Source organism: Podarcis pityusensis (genome assembly GCF_964106645.2).
Source record: "Podarcis pityusensis genome assembly, chromosome: 14".
Lineage (NCBI taxonomy): Eukaryota > Metazoa > Chordata > Lepidosauria > Squamata > Lacertidae > Podarcis > Podarcis pityusensis.
In genome coordinates, this window is record NC_138039.1 from 40097128 (window position 1) to 40114900 (window position 17773).

A 17773-nucleotide genomic window follows, 5' to 3' on the forward strand; every position below is an offset into this window, starting at 1 on the left:
TTTACCTTCCCGCCAGAGCGGTACCTATTTATGTACTTGCACTGGTGTGCTTTCGAACTGCTAGGTTGGCAGGACCAGGGACCGAGCAACGGGAGCTCACCCTGTCACGGGGATTCAAACCGCCAACCTTCTGATCGGCAAGTCCTAGGCTCTGTGGTTTAACCCACAGCGCCACCCGTGTCCCATTCCAGGGGTCAGTACTTAACCTGAAAAGTCTGTAACTGGAAGCGCTGCTTCTGTGCACATGCGCGCACAGTCAAACCTGAAAGTATACACTTCCGAGTTTGCCACGTTCACAACCCAAAAGTTACATATCCAGAGCGGTACGTAACTCGAGGGTCCACTGTAATAATTTTTATTAGTTTTCAATTACAACAATCCAATAATAGCCTCATTATAACAATGCCAAATTATATTACAATTACTAATACCAATCATTCAGATGCCAAATGATATAATTTAGGTGGCCCCCTGGGTGCTAGAATTGATGGTTTGGTGATTTACTTTAATTCTGCATTCAAAAATCTTATTAATTTCAGTTACACTCCAGTCAAAATAACAATCCCTTATACAACAACTGAAATATTCACGCTTTCCACTTGTATTGACACATTAAATGATTGATAAAACTACAGGTGAAGCATTCAAACAATATCCTTGTTCTTCCTGTGTGTGGCAATTATTCTGTCCATGATGTTTCTTCCTGTCCTTGTAAAATATTATGTCTATCTCTTCCTGGTTGTTGCTGCTATCCATCATGCCTTGGGCAGAGCTAATATCCCATTGTTGTTTCAAAAGTTCTCCATTGCTCCGCCCCGTGGTTCATTGTTTTGCAACTTCAACAGCAGCCGCAAAAATCAGTAAACACCCTGTTCTCGCCATTTCTCCATTTCTCTTTTAAGTGTATCTAGACTGCAAACTTAAACTAGTTAGTTCTACTCAGAGGTAGACCCACCAAAATGAATGGACTGACGTTAGTCATGTACATTAATTTCAGTGGGTCTGCTTTGAGTAAACCTTAGTTGACAATCACCTTCTGTGAGCACTGTGCTCAAACAACAACATGGAAGGATCTTTGGTAAATCTGGGCATCCATAGCCCACTCTGGCAAAGGAATTTGAGATCTTTGAACCCAAAGTAACATGTGAACCAGTGTTTCAACCATTTATTGTGGCACTCACAGGCATGATTTATTAGGGACTACTGACTAAGATTGGTTTGAGATAGCCAACTATTTTTGACATTTTTTAACCTGTCCTAACACTTGCTCCTCTTCCTTCCCTTGTCTCATTCTGTTAATCATCACAGCGGAAAGGGAGAGAGGCTGGCGGTTAGAATTTCACTTTGCAACCTTCTCATGTGTTCCATTGTATTTTTTTATGGGCTGGCATACAGAGTCCCACCACATAAATGGTCCCATTTGGCAGCCTTTTGGTTTACACTTCCCTCGGAATTTACACTTTCCATTAGTTCACAAGAGGGGGGAGATTGACACACATAACTGGTGGAATTTTTTCCTTGCTCCGTTTAAGTCATAAAAACAAAAAGAAATGTGGTTGTTCATCCTGTGTAAATTATTAGGCTACAGATCAGCACTCTTTGCGTTGCCTGGGGGTGAATAAGAGTTTCCTCCAGACAGTCAGACAGTGAAGTCTTATTGTATTGTTCCTCCTACTGTGATATCCGCCGCCATTTTATTAATCCAATTTTACAAACTATATCAGGAAGATCTGGAGTGTTTTATATCGATTATCTTTTGGCAGACCAGTTTCCAGAGATCACTGCCAAGGTAAGTAGTTTTTGTGTGGCAGCAATAGCTTGTTGGTGCAGGCTCTTGTCTTAATTTTAGAATTATCAACAGCTTACCTTGATTTTAACCATTTAAATATAATTATTTTGTATTTCTCATTTTTAAAAAAATATCATACATTGTTTTTAACTCCACATTTAATAGTATACTTAACGTATTTTGTTGTGTTCTATGTACTTTGTTTTCTTCTTTTCTTCTCTACTGGTCATTGACTGAAATTTTATATATATATATGAAATAACACGCATCAGGATAAACACATGCGCAGGTTCTCATGTTGTCCAAAGTCAAGTTCTTCTTTCATCTTCCTTCATGAGATCTTGCCCATCTTTCTTGCTTTTTTTAGAAACGGCTATGAACATTGGTTATTCCTGCAACATGCTTACTGATGCCATGGATGAGATTTTCATAGTAGAGGGCCACACAAAAGCAGAAGTATGTGAAGAACTAAGGTAAAACTATTATAAAGCAATTATTGGGTTGTACTCAAAATATCTTATTTGTTTCTTCATTCTCCTGTTCCTCACTAGAAAATCCTAAATGTTCAAGGTGGTGTCAGGTGTTACAATAACTTCAGCTGAAAAGGGAAAATGCATGTTGTCTTCTTCTTTGGAGATCACTTGTAGCAGAGTAAGATTGTCCTCCTGACTGTGGAGGCCAATTCTGGATCCACACGTCCTTCCACAATGGGGCATAGGTTTCTGGGCAGGAGTTGATCACGGTGAGGGTTTGCCAAGCGTGTCTTCCTCTTAGCTCATTTCTCCCTTTTGTCCTGAGTTTGAGCATCTTCACAGCCCATGACACCTTTGGTAAAGGCTGTTCTCCAACTGGAGCGCTCGCAGGCCAGTGTTTCCCAGTTGTCGGTGTTTATAGTACATTTTAAAGATTTGCCTTGAGAGACCCTTTCAACCGCTTTTGCTGACCACCAGCATTACACTTCCATTTTAAAGTTCAGAATAGAGTAGTTGCTTTGGAAGACAATAATCAAGCATCCGCACAACATGACCAATCCAATGAAGTTGATGTTGAAGAACCATTGCTTGATCATTGAATGTATAATTGCATGTATCCTTTATGGGGAGATATGCAGGCTTAAAACATTTAGAGACCCTACACATTTCTCCATGTGCAAAATGCACAAATTCCTTGTTTGGAAAGAACAACATTGGTGGAAACTGGAAGTGTGAATCCGTGTGTGTATTCAACTTTTGCCACGTGCTGTAGTATCTGAAACTACCCTCTCCTTGTGCCAGCAATTGCTGACTTGCTGGTTTCTGGAAAACAGACTTGGGCTTAAATGGCCGTTGGTTGGGGCTACAAGCTAGAAAAGATTTTAGTTTTGCTTTTACTTTGATATACAATATATTGAGTTTCAATAGTTTAATGGTGGATTTTTCAAACTAATTCTATGATATTTGATGAAGTTGGCTATAGCTGCAAAGGTTGAGGCTGTGGCCAACATTTTTTTATCATACCATATTTTTCTTTGTGTATGCCTTGAGAAAAAATGCTAGTGGAGTAGGACATCTGGGCAAGGTGTTTGTGCCCCTAATTGGTGTTCCACTTCCACTTTTGCCGGAAATGGGTTTCTGGCAACAGAGGAACTCAAACTCAATTTCTCATAATCATCCGCAACAGTGTAAGAATAGGAGTGCTTGAGAAGTTCATATTCAAAAGGAGCCAGCTCCAATTCACCCTCAGTTCAATTGACAGTTTAGTTCACAATTCATTCCCATGATCCTTGGCATTTTGTCCCCTGCCGCCGCCTTTCAAATTTTAAGTATAAAATATACTTAAGAAGGTGGGTGGGTGGGACTCAACACATGCACACACAGAACCACAGTGTAAGGTGAACAGTTGTTTTGTTTGTTTTCCTCAACCATTATAATCTTGAAGCATAAACAGCAGCATCACTTTTCAGACAAGTAAAAATGGTAAAAGCAGTGGCCAAATCAAACACAGAGTTAAATACAATGCAATCTGTGTGTGCGTGTGTATAATTGAATTAAAATTAAATTTGAATCAAATTCCCCAACGTTCCACCATAAAAGAAACTTAATTCATGTTCAGTGCACCTAGAAATTATGGAAACTGTTTTCAGGTGTAACTGAGATATAATTGATTTGAATTAGTTAATCTGAATTAGTTTATTTCAAGCCCTGTGTTAGAGACATTGGAACAAACAGTGAATGTGCTCATGGAGGATATAAGTAACATAAGACTCTAATGAGTGTAAATATTGTGGGATGTTGTTCGCGAGTAGATCCATTGGCAGGCAGAACATCCATCTGCCATTTGACACAAAACCCACGCCCTTCAGTAGATCTAGTCATGTCACTAGAGTGCTTACTTGCATGTATTCCTCTACCGTTTTTGCTTTGAGGACTTTGACCTTGACTAGAATCTTTTTTTTAAAAAAAAAAGTGAATTTGGGAGAAAGTGGTCTATCTAGATGTTTGCTAGCTCTTTCTCTCACCACAGTTCCTAGTGCTAAAAAGGCAAGCCATTTTTAAATTGAGCAAAGGTTTGTCTCTTCCACGATGGAGACTGCTTTGACAAAAATATCAAGCAACTTTCTGGCTGTCTTCAAGATTCTCCCGTGCAACTAAGTATCTGTTTGTTGTTTGGATTTGATATACCGCTTTATCACTACCCAAAGGAGTCTCAAAGCGGCTAACATTCTCCTTTCCCTTCCTCCCCCACAACAAACACTCTGTGAGGTGAGTGAGGCTGAGAGACTTCAGAGAAGTGTGAGTAGCCCAAGGTCACCCAGCAGCTGCATGTGGAGGAGCAGGGAAGCGAATCTGGTTCACCAGATTACGAGTCCACTGCTCTTAACCACTACACCACACTGGCTATGTGTTTCATAGATGCTGGTTTTTTTTTCTTTTTTAAAGGAAAGCAAAAGATCTTATTTTGGGGCTGAGCAAGGACATTTCTGATGGACATGCTTATGATGAAAAGCTCCAAGAACCAACACAAAACTTGGAAGAAACTGTCGCTTCTGATTATGCCTTAGTAATAAATGGACATAGCCTTGTAAGTGAGTCGTTTCTGGACTTTTCCACTTTCTTTCCCGCTGCTAATAATCATGTGCTTTTGGTGTTCTAACCATGACAGATTCCTCCCCGAACTCCAAAATTATTTCACAAGAAAGTTAAACACAAGGGCTGACTGAGCTGTAAGGACCAATTAGATATGACATCTTAACTTTTGGATGGCTTTGTAATGGAAATCAAATTAGTAAGTTGGTGCAGCTTAAAAAAAAATTATTTAATGGTCTTGATTAGAAATTGACCCACTGGTATTGTTTAAGTACTTTTATGAGGGGAATATCACAAGTCATTGCAAATTACATTTTTTTAAAAAGCAACAGGCAGAGGCAAAAGGGCGTAAGGATGAATATATTCCTGATGTCTGCTATTTGAGAGCACAGACTGACCTGAAAGTCATTACTGTACCAAATTAATGTCATTAAGATGCCTCAAGTGGTTTCTCTAAATATCAGCTTTTACAGGGATACCAAAACACTTGGCTTTGATTAAGAAACCTGGTTCTTGTCATAACACAAGAAAAGCTTACTTTTATAGCTGTTCTTGTATGCTGGTAAGCTTCCAGATCTTGGAACAAATATCTGAAATGCTCTTCTGAATTGCAAAGACCATAAAAAGCTGCAGTTGAACTCTGAATGTAACTTGTTCTGTAGGGCGGGGGTGGGGACTTGCTAGAAGCACTTTGATCTTTTTGCCCTCCCTTTTACACTTATAAAAGAAGCATCTCTTTAAGCACTTTGGAATAACAGAATATGAGGAGAAGGTCTCAACCCAACGAGAAGCACCAAAAAGAAGGAGTTATGACAAAGGCATGGGAGGTGGGAGCCCCAAATATAACTTACATTTCTGCTTCCCAGATGTTGTTAGACTCCATCTCCCAGCAGCATAGCTGTCAACTTACAGATTTGAAAATAAGGGACCAGCAGCCTTGAAAATAAGGGACCAGCAGCCAAAATAAGGGATTTTAGTCAACCATTTAAAAGGGACCAGATAATTTTGGAGAGCAGCGCCAGTTTTTAGCCCTTCGTTTCCAGAGGTTGCTGCTCAAGACACCAGCCGATGAAACACTGCAATTAGATAACTATAAGCAGCAACCACTTTTTGCGCAAAACGAAGTCCAAGCTACGAAGATGCTGCTGCAGTTCTGTATCTTTTCTCTCGTGCTCCATCTGCAGCTCTCAGTTCCATCAGGTGGGGCGGGAGGAGGGGGGGAATAGCGCCTGAAGTAAACCAGCAGATCAGACCATCTATGCTAGTCTACCACTACAAATCTATGGGAGAAGCGCTAGCGGTCCTTCCCTTGTAGCCCTTGGAACACCTGCCCGCGCCTCCTCCTCTTCCTCCTCTCTCTGAACTGCTTTCTCTATGGTTGCCCTCGCTCTCCTCTCAAGGCTCCTCATCAATTCATAGACCATGCCAGGCTGCCCATCTCACCTGGGTCCTTTGGTGGCGCAGCAGCAGTACGTCCTAGCGAGCGCGGCGGCGTAGGGCAGAGGGAAGGCCCCAGGCAGAGCCGCTCAGTTTGGTGGCCGCGAGGAGGATGGTGGCGGAAGGGCCCGAGGCTCCCACCAGTCCCGGCGGGGAGGGGTTCCCGGGGGCCGAGGCTGGTGAGAGGAGGCTGGAGGGGGCGGGGTGGGCAGCCAAGCAACACAGTTGGAGCCTCCCTCCTCCCTGGCTGGCAGGGAGGGAGGGAGAGGAGCTGCTTCCTTTGAAACCCGGGAAATTTAAGGGACATCCATCAATAAGGGACAGCAGCGGGACATGGCGCTGGGATAAGGGAGTTTCCCGCCAAATAAGGGACGCTTGACAGCTCTGCCCAGCAGCCCCAAACATCATGGCCAATATCTGGAGGCCGTTACATTGGCTACCTCTGATTTAGAAGTTTGGTATGTGTTTGTGGTAGACAACTGAAGGCCAAACCACACCTGATGAAGGAAATTTGTATCTCAAGATCCTGTTTTGTTTTTAAATTAAAAAAGGATTTTTTTTGGGGGGGTGTTATTTGCACATTCTCTCATGCAATTTCCACAATCTGAATCTGCCCCAAGCCTGCCTGTGCACGCCTTTTAAAAGTGAAAAGTGTACCACTGTAAGCAGATGACAACATTAGCAGGATTTTAATAACACCTGTAACAAACACTATGGACAATATGGATGGATACAACATATGGATTATGAAATAATATGCAATTGAAAAGGTTGACAATAGGAAGTCTGGAGATTCAGAGAAATCTCTAAATATGGATATGTATTTGGTATTGTTATAACTTTTTACTTGAAAAATCACAGAAAATTTATTTCCAAAAAATTAAAAATAAAAGTGAAAAGTGTGTATAATACACACCAGCCTCCTGCATCAGGTGTGGTTTGGCCAATTGCTACCAATATTTTGCTACCTGAAGAAGAACATTGGCTTGAAACATGTAGGTTGGCTATTTTATAAACTAAACAGAGTTGTCATTTTTCTTCTCTCTGTGTGTGTTTCTAATGGCCACTTACTTGGTCAGGAGGTGGGTGGCAGTTGTGGCACAGTGCAGCAGTTTCTCACAAACCCAGGGGGCGAAATGACTTCGCCATGGTGACTTTGCCTCCCTAGCCAGCCACCAACCTGAAGTTTGAATTTGCCCTATCAGGGACAAGCAGGGTGTGTGTGGACTGGACTGGAGAAGTCTTTGCTGTGTGCACGTGTTTTAACATTGTGTTTTGTTGTCATCTTTTCCATGGATATGCTCAGTATCTAACTTCATTTGCTTAGAAGATTGGTTGTAATGTTCACTTTGAGAATGTCCTATTTCAAGGGATGTGTGCCTGTTAGAGGCTTATATCTCCCCCAAGAGGCTCAGTGGTTTAGACCACAGCGCCACCCGTGTCCCAGAAGGTCGGCGGTTCAAATCCCCGCGACAGGGTGAGCTCCCGTTGCTCTGTCCCAGCTCCTGCCAACCTAGCACTTTGAAAGCACACCAGTGCAAGTAGATAAATAGGTACCGCTGTGGTTGAAAGGTAAACGCCCGTTTCCATGCACTCTGGTTTCTGCCACGGTCCTCCGTGCGCCAAAAGCGGTTTAGTCATGCTGGCCACATGACCCGGAAAACTGTGTGTGGACAAACGCCGGCTCCCTCGGCCTGAAAGCGAGATGAGCGCCACAGCCCCATAGTCGCCTTTGACTGGACTTAACCGTCCAGGTCCTTTGCCTTTTTATATCTCCCCCACATAGCCCCAGCAATATATAGCAAAAAAACGCAAAGCAGCAGAAAAATTATGGGACGGAGTGTCATCAAACCCGTGCTGGATTACCCAATAAGCAGCCAAAGCATGTGCTTAGAGCACCAGCAAAACAGGGGCACTCTATCTATCTCTCTATCTATCTATCTATCTATCTATCTTATTTACATTTGGTATTTCAAAAAAATCAAATAGTCATCATGGAAAAAATCAGAACTTCCTTTCACTGCACTGCACACTCTTACCCCATTTTCCTGTGTTCATTTTATACCATATTGGCCCGAATATAAGCTGCACCTGAATATAAGCCGCACCTTTAAAATTCCGGGGGGGGGGGGGAGAGAAAAAAAGACAATACCTGAATATAAGCCGCTCCCTTAAAATTCTGCAGGCATTCACACCTGTTCTGTTTTACCATATGTCTGTTTCAGCAGCGATATCGTAAAAGCCAATTTTTGTAAGGTCGCAAATTTAACTTCTCATAGTCAGAATTTGGGGGGGGGGGGAGGCTTATATTCAGGCCAATACGGCAACTTATCCCTTTGTGAACCTGGCGACCTCCTACTAACGTAGATCAAAATAATGTAAGGAAATCAGACCCTGCCATGTGTTGTATTTTATTTTTATTCGTTTGAATTTTAGGGTTTAGTATTTTGAATTATGCATGTGAGAGACGCCATAATCTTTTCAGTGTGCGGGGCCTCTAAAGGTCTTAATCTGGCCCAGCAACAAACCCATCATTTCTGTGTCTGCACATATTGGCAGCCAAGGACTTTGACCAGAAGCAGGGAAATGTTTTCTGCAATGACTGTACATCATACATTTCTTCTTGCTATATATTACCATGGAAATATGTGGGGCAGATGCAGGTCAATGATGATGATGATGATGTCGGATATTAATAATAATAAAAGGTGTGGCAGCACTCATTGGGGTCTTGATTTGCAGCTGTTTCATGGGTAACCCTTTCTTTTCACAGGCTTATGCACTTGAGGCTGATCTGGAAAACGAGTTCGTGGAAGCTGCATGTGCTTGTAAAACTGTGATCTGCTGCAGAGTCACTCCCTTGCAGAAAGCGCAAGTTGTGGAGCTGGTTAAAAAGCACAAGAGAGCCATCACCTTGGCCATAGGAGATGGAGCCAACGATATTGGCATGATAAAAAGTAAGATGATAGTCTGTATCCTGGCTGGGAATGGTGAGAAAGTTCAGCTATTTATCACAACAGACTTCTTAAGTATCCCCTCATGTGAAGAATAGTGAAACTCTGGGGGAGAAAATCCCTTCTGCTTTGCTTTCAAAGGGAGGGATGCTAAGCACAGGAGGACTTGGGTCAATATGCATCCATTAGGGATGCGGGTGGCGCTGTGGTCTAAACCGCTGAGCCTCTTGGGCTTGCCGATCAGAAGGTTGGGGGTTTGAATCCCTGTGATGGAGTGAGCTCCTGTTGCTCTGTCCCAGCTCCTGCCAGCCTAACAGTTCAAAAGCACACCAGCGCAAGTAGATAAATAGGTACTGCTGCAGCGGGAAGGTAAACGGCGTTTCCGTATGCTTGGGTTTTTGTCACGGTATTCTGTTGCTCCAGAAGCCATGTAGTCATGCTGGCCACATGACTTGGAAAGCTGTCCGTGGACAAATGCAGGCTCCCTCAGCCTGAAAAGTAAGATGAGCGCCACAACCTCATAGTCGCCTTTGACTGGACTTAACCATCCAGGGGTCCTTTACCTTTACCTATTAGGCCCTAGAACTCACTTCCAAGTAAATGCATCTGGGATTGGTGTGCCAGGTGTTAGAGAAGATATGGCAGATTGAGATGCATATTGTGTAGGGAATGAAGGAAGCAGTGGTGCATGTTTTTAGTTTGCTAGAGTTGACCATTTTTGTTTTTATTTTTGCCTAAGGTGGATTTGCCTAAAGTGCATTTTAATGGGGTTTGCCAACTGAGAAATTCTGATGAAACCAAATAAGAATAGCCATTTTGTGCAAATAAAGGTATCAAACAGCCAATTAAAGGGCTCATGTGTAGGACACCCTCAGGATTATTTCCTGTTCATTATTATATGTTTGGTTGGATGTATAGGATTTGGGATTGTGCCCATTCAGAATGTCCCTCCATGTCAAATGAGTCTTATATATCTGGGAAGTTAACACCTCAAGGAGATGACTAAGAAGCTCTGAAATCTAAATTTCAGCGTGGATTTGAATGGAGAGGTTGCCACAGAGTATTCTTCTTCTACGTGATCTTTCCTTTGAATTATCTGCCCTGTTAGAATGCTCAGAAAGAGGTTCTTTAAATTCTTGGGCATCTAAAACAACATTGGCAAGAACTAAAGGAATGTTAGTGAACTATAGGACTTCAAACATTACAAATATGACCTCTAGCCTCTTGAGTATCATCTAGTTGTACACAGGCAATCCAAATTAAACGGGATTCATGTTCCAGCTGGTGAAGTATTCCAAAGTATAATGAGGTACCATGGGAAGTAATCATCATTAGAATAACCCCTAATATGCAGCACTGATAATGCTCCTGAAATATGGTTTGTTCTCTTGCTAAAAAAGAGAACATCACTTTGCAGTTTTTTAAAGCAAGCCCTCAGGAAAACCCATAGGCGATTTACTACAAAATTTGTCCCAATATACACATATGTGTGCAGTTTTTGCAAAGCAATTTTCCTTATGGCATTTTGTATGTTATTTTCGCTAAAAACATGCATTTTTATGTACACTTTTCTCAGTGGATACATTTCAGTGCACATTACTTGGCTAGAGAATTGCATAGCAAAATTCAGAGAAGTGCAAATTTTGGATGTCTGTGTCTCAGTCCTTGTATTGTTTCAGAAAGTGCAAATTAGGGAGCTTCAGCTTTAAATGTGAACTGACTAGAATTTATCCTCCTTCCGTAAGTGGGTATAAGATTGCAGGCTTGCAATATTCCACTTTGCTGTTGGTACAAAGATAGGAACATAGAAAGCTGTATTATACTTATCCAGATTGCTAGCTCAGTGTTGATTCCTAAACTGCCTGGCAACTGTTCTCCATGATTTCAGATAGGAAGTCTTTGCCCTAACCCACCTGGAGGTAAGGATGGTAGGATCTGTCAGTTTCTTTTTTTTTCTGCTCTTAAATTCAGCTCTCCACATTTTTCTAGCAATCTTTTTTCTTATTTCAGAATCCTCATGAAGATTCATAATCACTGTAGCATGAATTTCTCCTAAGAAACATATTTTTGCATGCATGTTCAAATTAATATCCACCTTTTTTTTCCTAATAAAATGCATTTTTGATGAGTTATCTTCCCTAATATATTCATTTTTATTCACACTTCCTTCTAATATGTGCATTTTTTTGTAAACAATGGTTGAGTGGCTAAACAAAAATGAGAGTGAATTCTGAAGGATAGCTGTGTTTCGGTTTGCAAGGATGAATTTGGTAGGCTCACATGTAAATTCAAACTGAATTACATTTCTCCCCCTCCCCAGGAAAAGCAGATGCTGGTCCACCCCCTGAGATATGTTCAGTGGCCGCTGTTTAACTTCTCATTTTTTGTTATTTTAAAAAATTAAATTGATTTTTTAACCAAAAAAGGTGCCAGCCTGAGATAAGAAAAGAAAGAAAACAGAATTGACTATTTAAGACGTCACAGCCTGGAAGGACAAAAGTAGAAAGATACAGCATATCAGGTTGTTGAGTTGTTGTTTATTGCTACACATTTTCATTTATTTCCCTGTTGGTTGGTTGTTTGCTTGCAGGTGCCCATATAGGTGTCGGCATCAGCGGCCAGGAAGGCAGTCAGGCAATTCTGAACAGTGATTATTCTTTTGCTCAGTTCAGATACCTTCAAAGACTCTTGCTTGTTCATGGCAGGTGGTCATACTTCCGGATGTGCAAGTTCTTGTGTTACTTCTTCTACAAAAACGTTGCCTTCACTCTGGTCCATTTCTGGTTTGGCTTCTTCTGTGGCTTTTCAGCCCAGGTAGGTTCTTGGCGCTTAGCTTCACAAAGCAGAAAACAAAACGTTTCCTCCTATGTGTTTAATAGGACTAGTTTCTTAAAGCCTGTATTTGGTTTTTTAGTAGATGACAGAAAACAAACACACTTAATTGTTCAGATGCTTCATTGAAACTCATCTAACCTTGTAATGTTAAGATAAATAATTCTGCGTGCGTTGACACCCCCCTGCAATCGATCAGTAGCTGAACTGGGTTCCACAGAATCACAAAAACAAATGAACTGAAAAAGCCTCAAAAACTCAAAATAAATAGCAAAAAAAAAAGTGCCAAACTTAATCTGTTCTGGAAGTCCGTTTGACTTCCGAAATGTTCGAAAACCAAGGCACAGCTTCTGATTGGTGCAGGAAACAATAGCTGACAGCTGCATCAGACATTCAGCATCTGAAAAATGTTCAAAAACTTGAACACTTAATTCCGGGTTTTCGGCATTTGGGAACCAAGGCGTTTGAGTACCAAGGCATTTGAGAACCAAGTTACCACTGTAATAGTAATGATCTGAGTCTGCTTGTTGCTCAGACTAGGAACATAGGAAGCTGCCTTAGCCTATCTCACTCAGTGTTGCCTACACAGGCTGGCAGCAGTTCTCATACAGGGGTCTCCTAGCTTTACCTAGAGATGCTGGGAGCATACTTGTCAAACTACAATCCTCTGGTTCACTGAAGAAGCTATGATGAGTTGTTGTTGTTGTTGTTGTTGTTGTTGTTTAGTCGTTTAGTCGTGTCAGACTCTTCGTGACCCCATAGACCAGAGCACTCCAGGCACTCCTGTCTTCCACTGCCTCCCGCAGTTTGGTCAAACTCATGCTGGTAGCTTCGAGAACATGGTCCAACCATCTCGTCCTCTGCCGTCCCCTTCTCCTTGGGCCCTCAATCTTTCCCAACATCAGGGTCTTTTCCAGGGAGTCTTCTCTTCTCATGAGGTGGCCAAAGTATTGGAGTCTCAGCTTCAGGATCTGTCCTTCCAGTGAGCACTCAGGGCTGATTTCCTTAAGAATGGATAGGTTTGATCTTCTTGCAGGCCATGGGACTCTCAAGAGTCTCCTCCAGCACCATAATTCAAAAGCATCAACTCTTCTTTAGCCTTCTTTATGGTCCAGCTCTCACTTCCATACATCACTATATGATGAGTTAAAACCAGTCAAAAACTAGTATACATGTGTAGTGTCAACATACTCCTGCCTGCCTCCTATGCTCTTAAACTTAATGAGCGTTTATCAGTTGCCTGGTCCCATACACTTGTCTGCATCTTCAGAAAGTAAGGTCTCAAGCCAATTACAAGTATTTTGTCTCCTAGCTTTATTTATCTTATTTACGACAATATGCCATTGTCAAAGAGGGCTTCAAGGAAAAGTTTCCTTAACAAAATGTGGAAACAATTATCCTGTCCATGAATATGTTTTTAATTTAATTTAATTTAATTGCAATAAAGCCAAACCGTATGAAAACTCATGGTGAAAAGCTTATTTTATTTTATTATTTTAATAGCATGGGAGTTCTTGTCTACTCTCAGAGGTTTGTGATAACCTTCTAGATTCTGATTATCTGCGAAATAGTCATTTACCCCACCCAGTGTTATTCCCCAAAGCCATTGGTTAATGCAGTGGCTGGCTAATGTTTCAGAAAGAATACTTGCTGTTCAACTCTGTTCATTTCTCCAGTGCATTTTTTTGCTAATTGTCCAAATGGGAAACAGATGATTAGGGCACTTCCCATTTATATTGAAATGCTGCTTCTTATGTGTTTATAAATCCCCTTACAACTTCAGGAATGTAAAAGATATGAGTAACTGTGACTTTTACGAGACCGGTTCCTAGGAGGTCCGTCTCGCAGAATGGAATGTCTAAAGTAGAGAATATCACAAATTGCGATTTGTACAACTTTATCCGCTAGGCTCCCTGCTTACCGAAATGCTAAGAAGACCTAGGTATAAGTCTATGCTGAACTTTGTAGGAGAACTCAAAGCCTGGGGATCTGGGCTCCCTTCTGCTTCTGTGCCTACAAGAAAAAGAATAAAATATGAAAAGGGCAGTACTATTTATTTATTTATTTGAAAGGTGACATGTCTGATCATACTTTTAACTTTCTATTTGTGTTATCTTTTCAGACTGTTTATGACCAGTGGTTTATCACCCTCTTCAACATTGTATATACTTCTCTGCCTGTACTAGCGATGGGATTGTTTGATCAGGTACACATTTTGGCATATTCTAGATTAATCTGCCTTCAGCACAGACCATCCAGCAACTTCTCTGCCCAGGAATATATATATAGCAATCCCTCCGGAAGGGAAAGAAGCCCAATTTGATTTGAATCTGGAGTCAACACTCAGGTGTTACAGTCCCAGTTTATGCCTAACCTTAAGAGCTGAGATTACAAACTAAGACAACAATCTGCCGTGGTGGAAGGCTTCAGATAGTAAGGTACAGCATGCAGCCAGTTTGTTAAAGGTGTCTGGGATCCAGAGGAACAGAAGGTTCTTGGCACCTGCCAACTGCAAGTCTAACTGCAAGAATTCGTACCTCATGAGATCTGTATAGCACAGACTCCCTTTCCTTTCAGTTATGAAATCAGTTGTGCTCCCCTAAATCTGTCTCTGCTGATGGCAACTGCTTTGGGTAGCACAGATTCCATCCCTCACTCTTTATTCCAGCTCATAGGAACAGTGATTGAATTCCCCTCCAAAGACCTCTGGCTTTATATACACTATTTTCACAATGGGTCCCGCATGATTGGTTGATTCTGCTCTCCTCCTGGAGCCTGATTGGGCTGTTCCTGCAGGCCAATTGGATGCAGCATTCTAGGGTCCTCCCTGCCTATTGTTCTAGTGATAGGCTGATTCACTTCCTCTTGTGGCCTGATTGGGTTGCTCCTGCAGGCCAATCAGGTTGCTGCCTTCTAGAATCCTACTAGCCTATTGTTCTAGGACCCAGGCTCAGTATATAACACACACATTTAATGTAATCTCTAGTTTGACCATCGGATGTACACATTGATATTAAAAAGAGTATGCTGTGGTGACTAAAATGACTGGAAAAATCAGGAGCCAGGATGATAAAAACTTTAACAAGGACTGGGGGGGGGGGGGTTGTAATTTATTTGAGGGAACACTGTAAACAGTTAAAAACATTAGCAGGCTTGAAATAACACTTGCAGTGTGAAAAGAACTATGGATATAAATAGAATTTTATGAACAAATAGAGGATAATATGATATGCAGTGGAAAATGGTTATCAGCGGACTCCACAGAGGGGAGGAAGGAAGTCCGAGAATTCGGAGAATTCTGCACTTTTTTTATTCTATTATATGTGTGAATGTAAAATTAAATTGTAAATCCAATAAAAAATTATAGCTAGATGATAGGTAGACAGACAGACAGATATATTAAAAAGAGTAAATAAAAGGTATTGGGGTTTGCTTCTGGGGTCTTACTGAAAATGAAAGTCCTTTTGCCTCTGATATGCCCATCCTTTAAACTACTGAATTTAATAATAATAATAATAATAATAATAATAATAATTTAATAATTTAATATTTGTACCCCGCCCATCTGGCTGGGTTTCCCCAGCCACTCTGGGCAGCTTCCACAAAGACCAAAAATACACTAAGATGTCACACATTAAAAACTTCCCTGAACTGCCTTAAGATGTCTTCTGAATGTCAGGTAGTTGTTTATCTCTGTGACATCTGGTGGGAGGGCATTCCACAGGGCGGGCGCCACTACCGAGAAGGCCCTCTGTCTGGTTTTCTGTAGCTTTGCTTCTCTTAATGAGGGAACTGCCAGAAGGCCCTCGGCGCTGGACCTCAGTGTCCAGGCAGAACGATGGGGGTGGAAACGCTCCTTCATCATTGGAAGTCATGATGCTGTTAAAACTCAAGTTGATGCATATTTTGCAGGATGTGGATGAGCAGAGCTGCCTCCGTTTTCCAAAGCTGTATGAACCTGGGCAATTAAATCTCCTGTTCAACAAGCGCAGATTCTTCATCTGCATAGCACATGGAATCTACACGTCGGTCGTTCTTTTCTTCATCCCCTATGGTGCTTTGTATGATGCAGTTGGAGAAGATGGGAACCATATTGCCAACTACCAGTCTTTCGCAGTCACAGTCGCAACCTCTTTGATCATAGTGGTCAGTGTTCAGGTAAAGAGAAAAAAGGCTGATAATCATTTAATTATTGAGACTCCCCCTCCCTCCAAATTTGTATGCGGTATTACAGTGCTGAGATAAATATGTACGGCTGATGTCCTCTAATAACCTTATGTGTTAATACTGTTACCTCCATGCATAAATGCATACTATTTCTTTTGCAGATTGCACTCGATACCAGCTATTGGACAGGAATCAATCACTTCTTCATCTGGGGTAGCATCGCTGTGTATTTTGCCATTTTGTTTGCGATGCACAGTGATGGCATTTTTTATTTATTTCCCAATCACTTCCCTTTCGTAGGTGAGTAAAGAAGCACTGAGGGGGGGGGGAATGCTCATGCAGGTAACCATATAAAGGTAAAAGGTAAAGGACTCCTGGATGGTTAAGTTCAGTCAAAGGTGACTATGGGGTTGCAGTGCTCATCTTGCTTTCAGGCTAAGGGAGCCGGCGTTTGTCCACAGACAGCTTTCTGGGTCATGTGGCCAGCAGGAATAAACTGCTTCTGGCGCTACAGAACACTGTGACGGAAACCAGAGGGCATGGAAATGCCGTTTACCTTCCCGCCACAGTGGTACCTATTTATCTACTTGCACTGGCATGCTTTTGAACCGTTAGGTTGGCAGGATCTGGGACAAAGCAACAGGAGCTCACTCTGTCACGGGGATGCGAACCGCCGACCTTCTGATCGGCAAGCCCAAGAGGCTCAGTGGTTTAGTCTCTATCATATCCTTGGATGTTGGCACCGGTTTGTTTAAATAAATAAATAAATTCCTGGGCTTGTATTTTGGCATGTCCCCGAGGAAAGATAATTTTTCCAGCACTGAGAGGCAGCCACTGAGGAGGCTTCTCCAAAGGCCCAGTAAGACTGCATACAGTGCGGTCAGGACCACATGCTGTTGGAGAATGTCATTCACCCGAAAGCTTTATTGCAAAAGGCACTGCCAGGAATCGCTAAGCCCCAGATGGACTAGACTGATGTTAGAGGATGACTCTGTTGCTTCACAAAGTAGCTCTGGTAGCCAAAAGTGAGCAACAGGAAGCAAAGATGCTTCCCTTAAAATGAGGATGCCTGGAACCGTCTCCTACCATTTGAAGCCTTGAGATAAACAAGTTTATGTCACTGAGAACAGCTGGGGCTTGCTGGACACCCTCCAGAATAGGGATACCTGTCATTATCTAAACCTTGGACCAAGCTCCCTTAAACAACTTCCAGTCCATCTTTGCTTATGTGTTCTGCCTTTCCCCTTAGACTTTGATCACCGAGGAGGCTAGGAAGTGTGTATCTACCACATCCCAACACAAATATAAATAGGCTGATGGGTCCAAACATGTGTCCAAACGCTTTATTTTCATTGTGCGCTGAAACCATGGTAGAGAAAGGTCACTGTTGGATGGCGTACCCGGTTCTGTCAAATGGGGGTGCGGGAGGGCCAAAGACAAGGTGAGGCAGGGCAAGAGAGGTGGGGAAGTGAGGGGCAACAGAAACAAAGGTGGACCCAGAGGTGAATGCAGTGCCAGGGAATGCAATG

General features: G+C 42.1%; 1 protein-coding gene across 1 annotated transcript in view; it reads left to right on the forward strand.

Annotated features, from left to right (window-relative positions):
• Nucleotides 1-17773, forward strand: part of ATP8B4 (ATPase phospholipid transporting 8B4 (putative)) — a 116125-nt gene that overhangs the window by 93794 nt on the left and 4558 nt on the right. Inside the window, exons 21-27 of the mRNA XM_080980288.1 lie at nucleotides 2157-2262; nucleotides 4708-4849; nucleotides 9065-9248; nucleotides 11836-12059; nucleotides 14200-14283; nucleotides 15990-16235; nucleotides 16406-16544. Coding sequence (XP_080836414.1) covers nucleotides 2157-2262; nucleotides 4708-4849; nucleotides 9065-9248; nucleotides 11836-12059; nucleotides 14200-14283; nucleotides 15990-16235; nucleotides 16406-16544 — 1125 coding nt within the window. The remainder of the gene's footprint in view (nucleotides 1-2156; nucleotides 2263-4707; nucleotides 4850-9064; nucleotides 9249-11835; nucleotides 12060-14199; nucleotides 14284-15989; nucleotides 16236-16405; nucleotides 16545-17773) is intronic.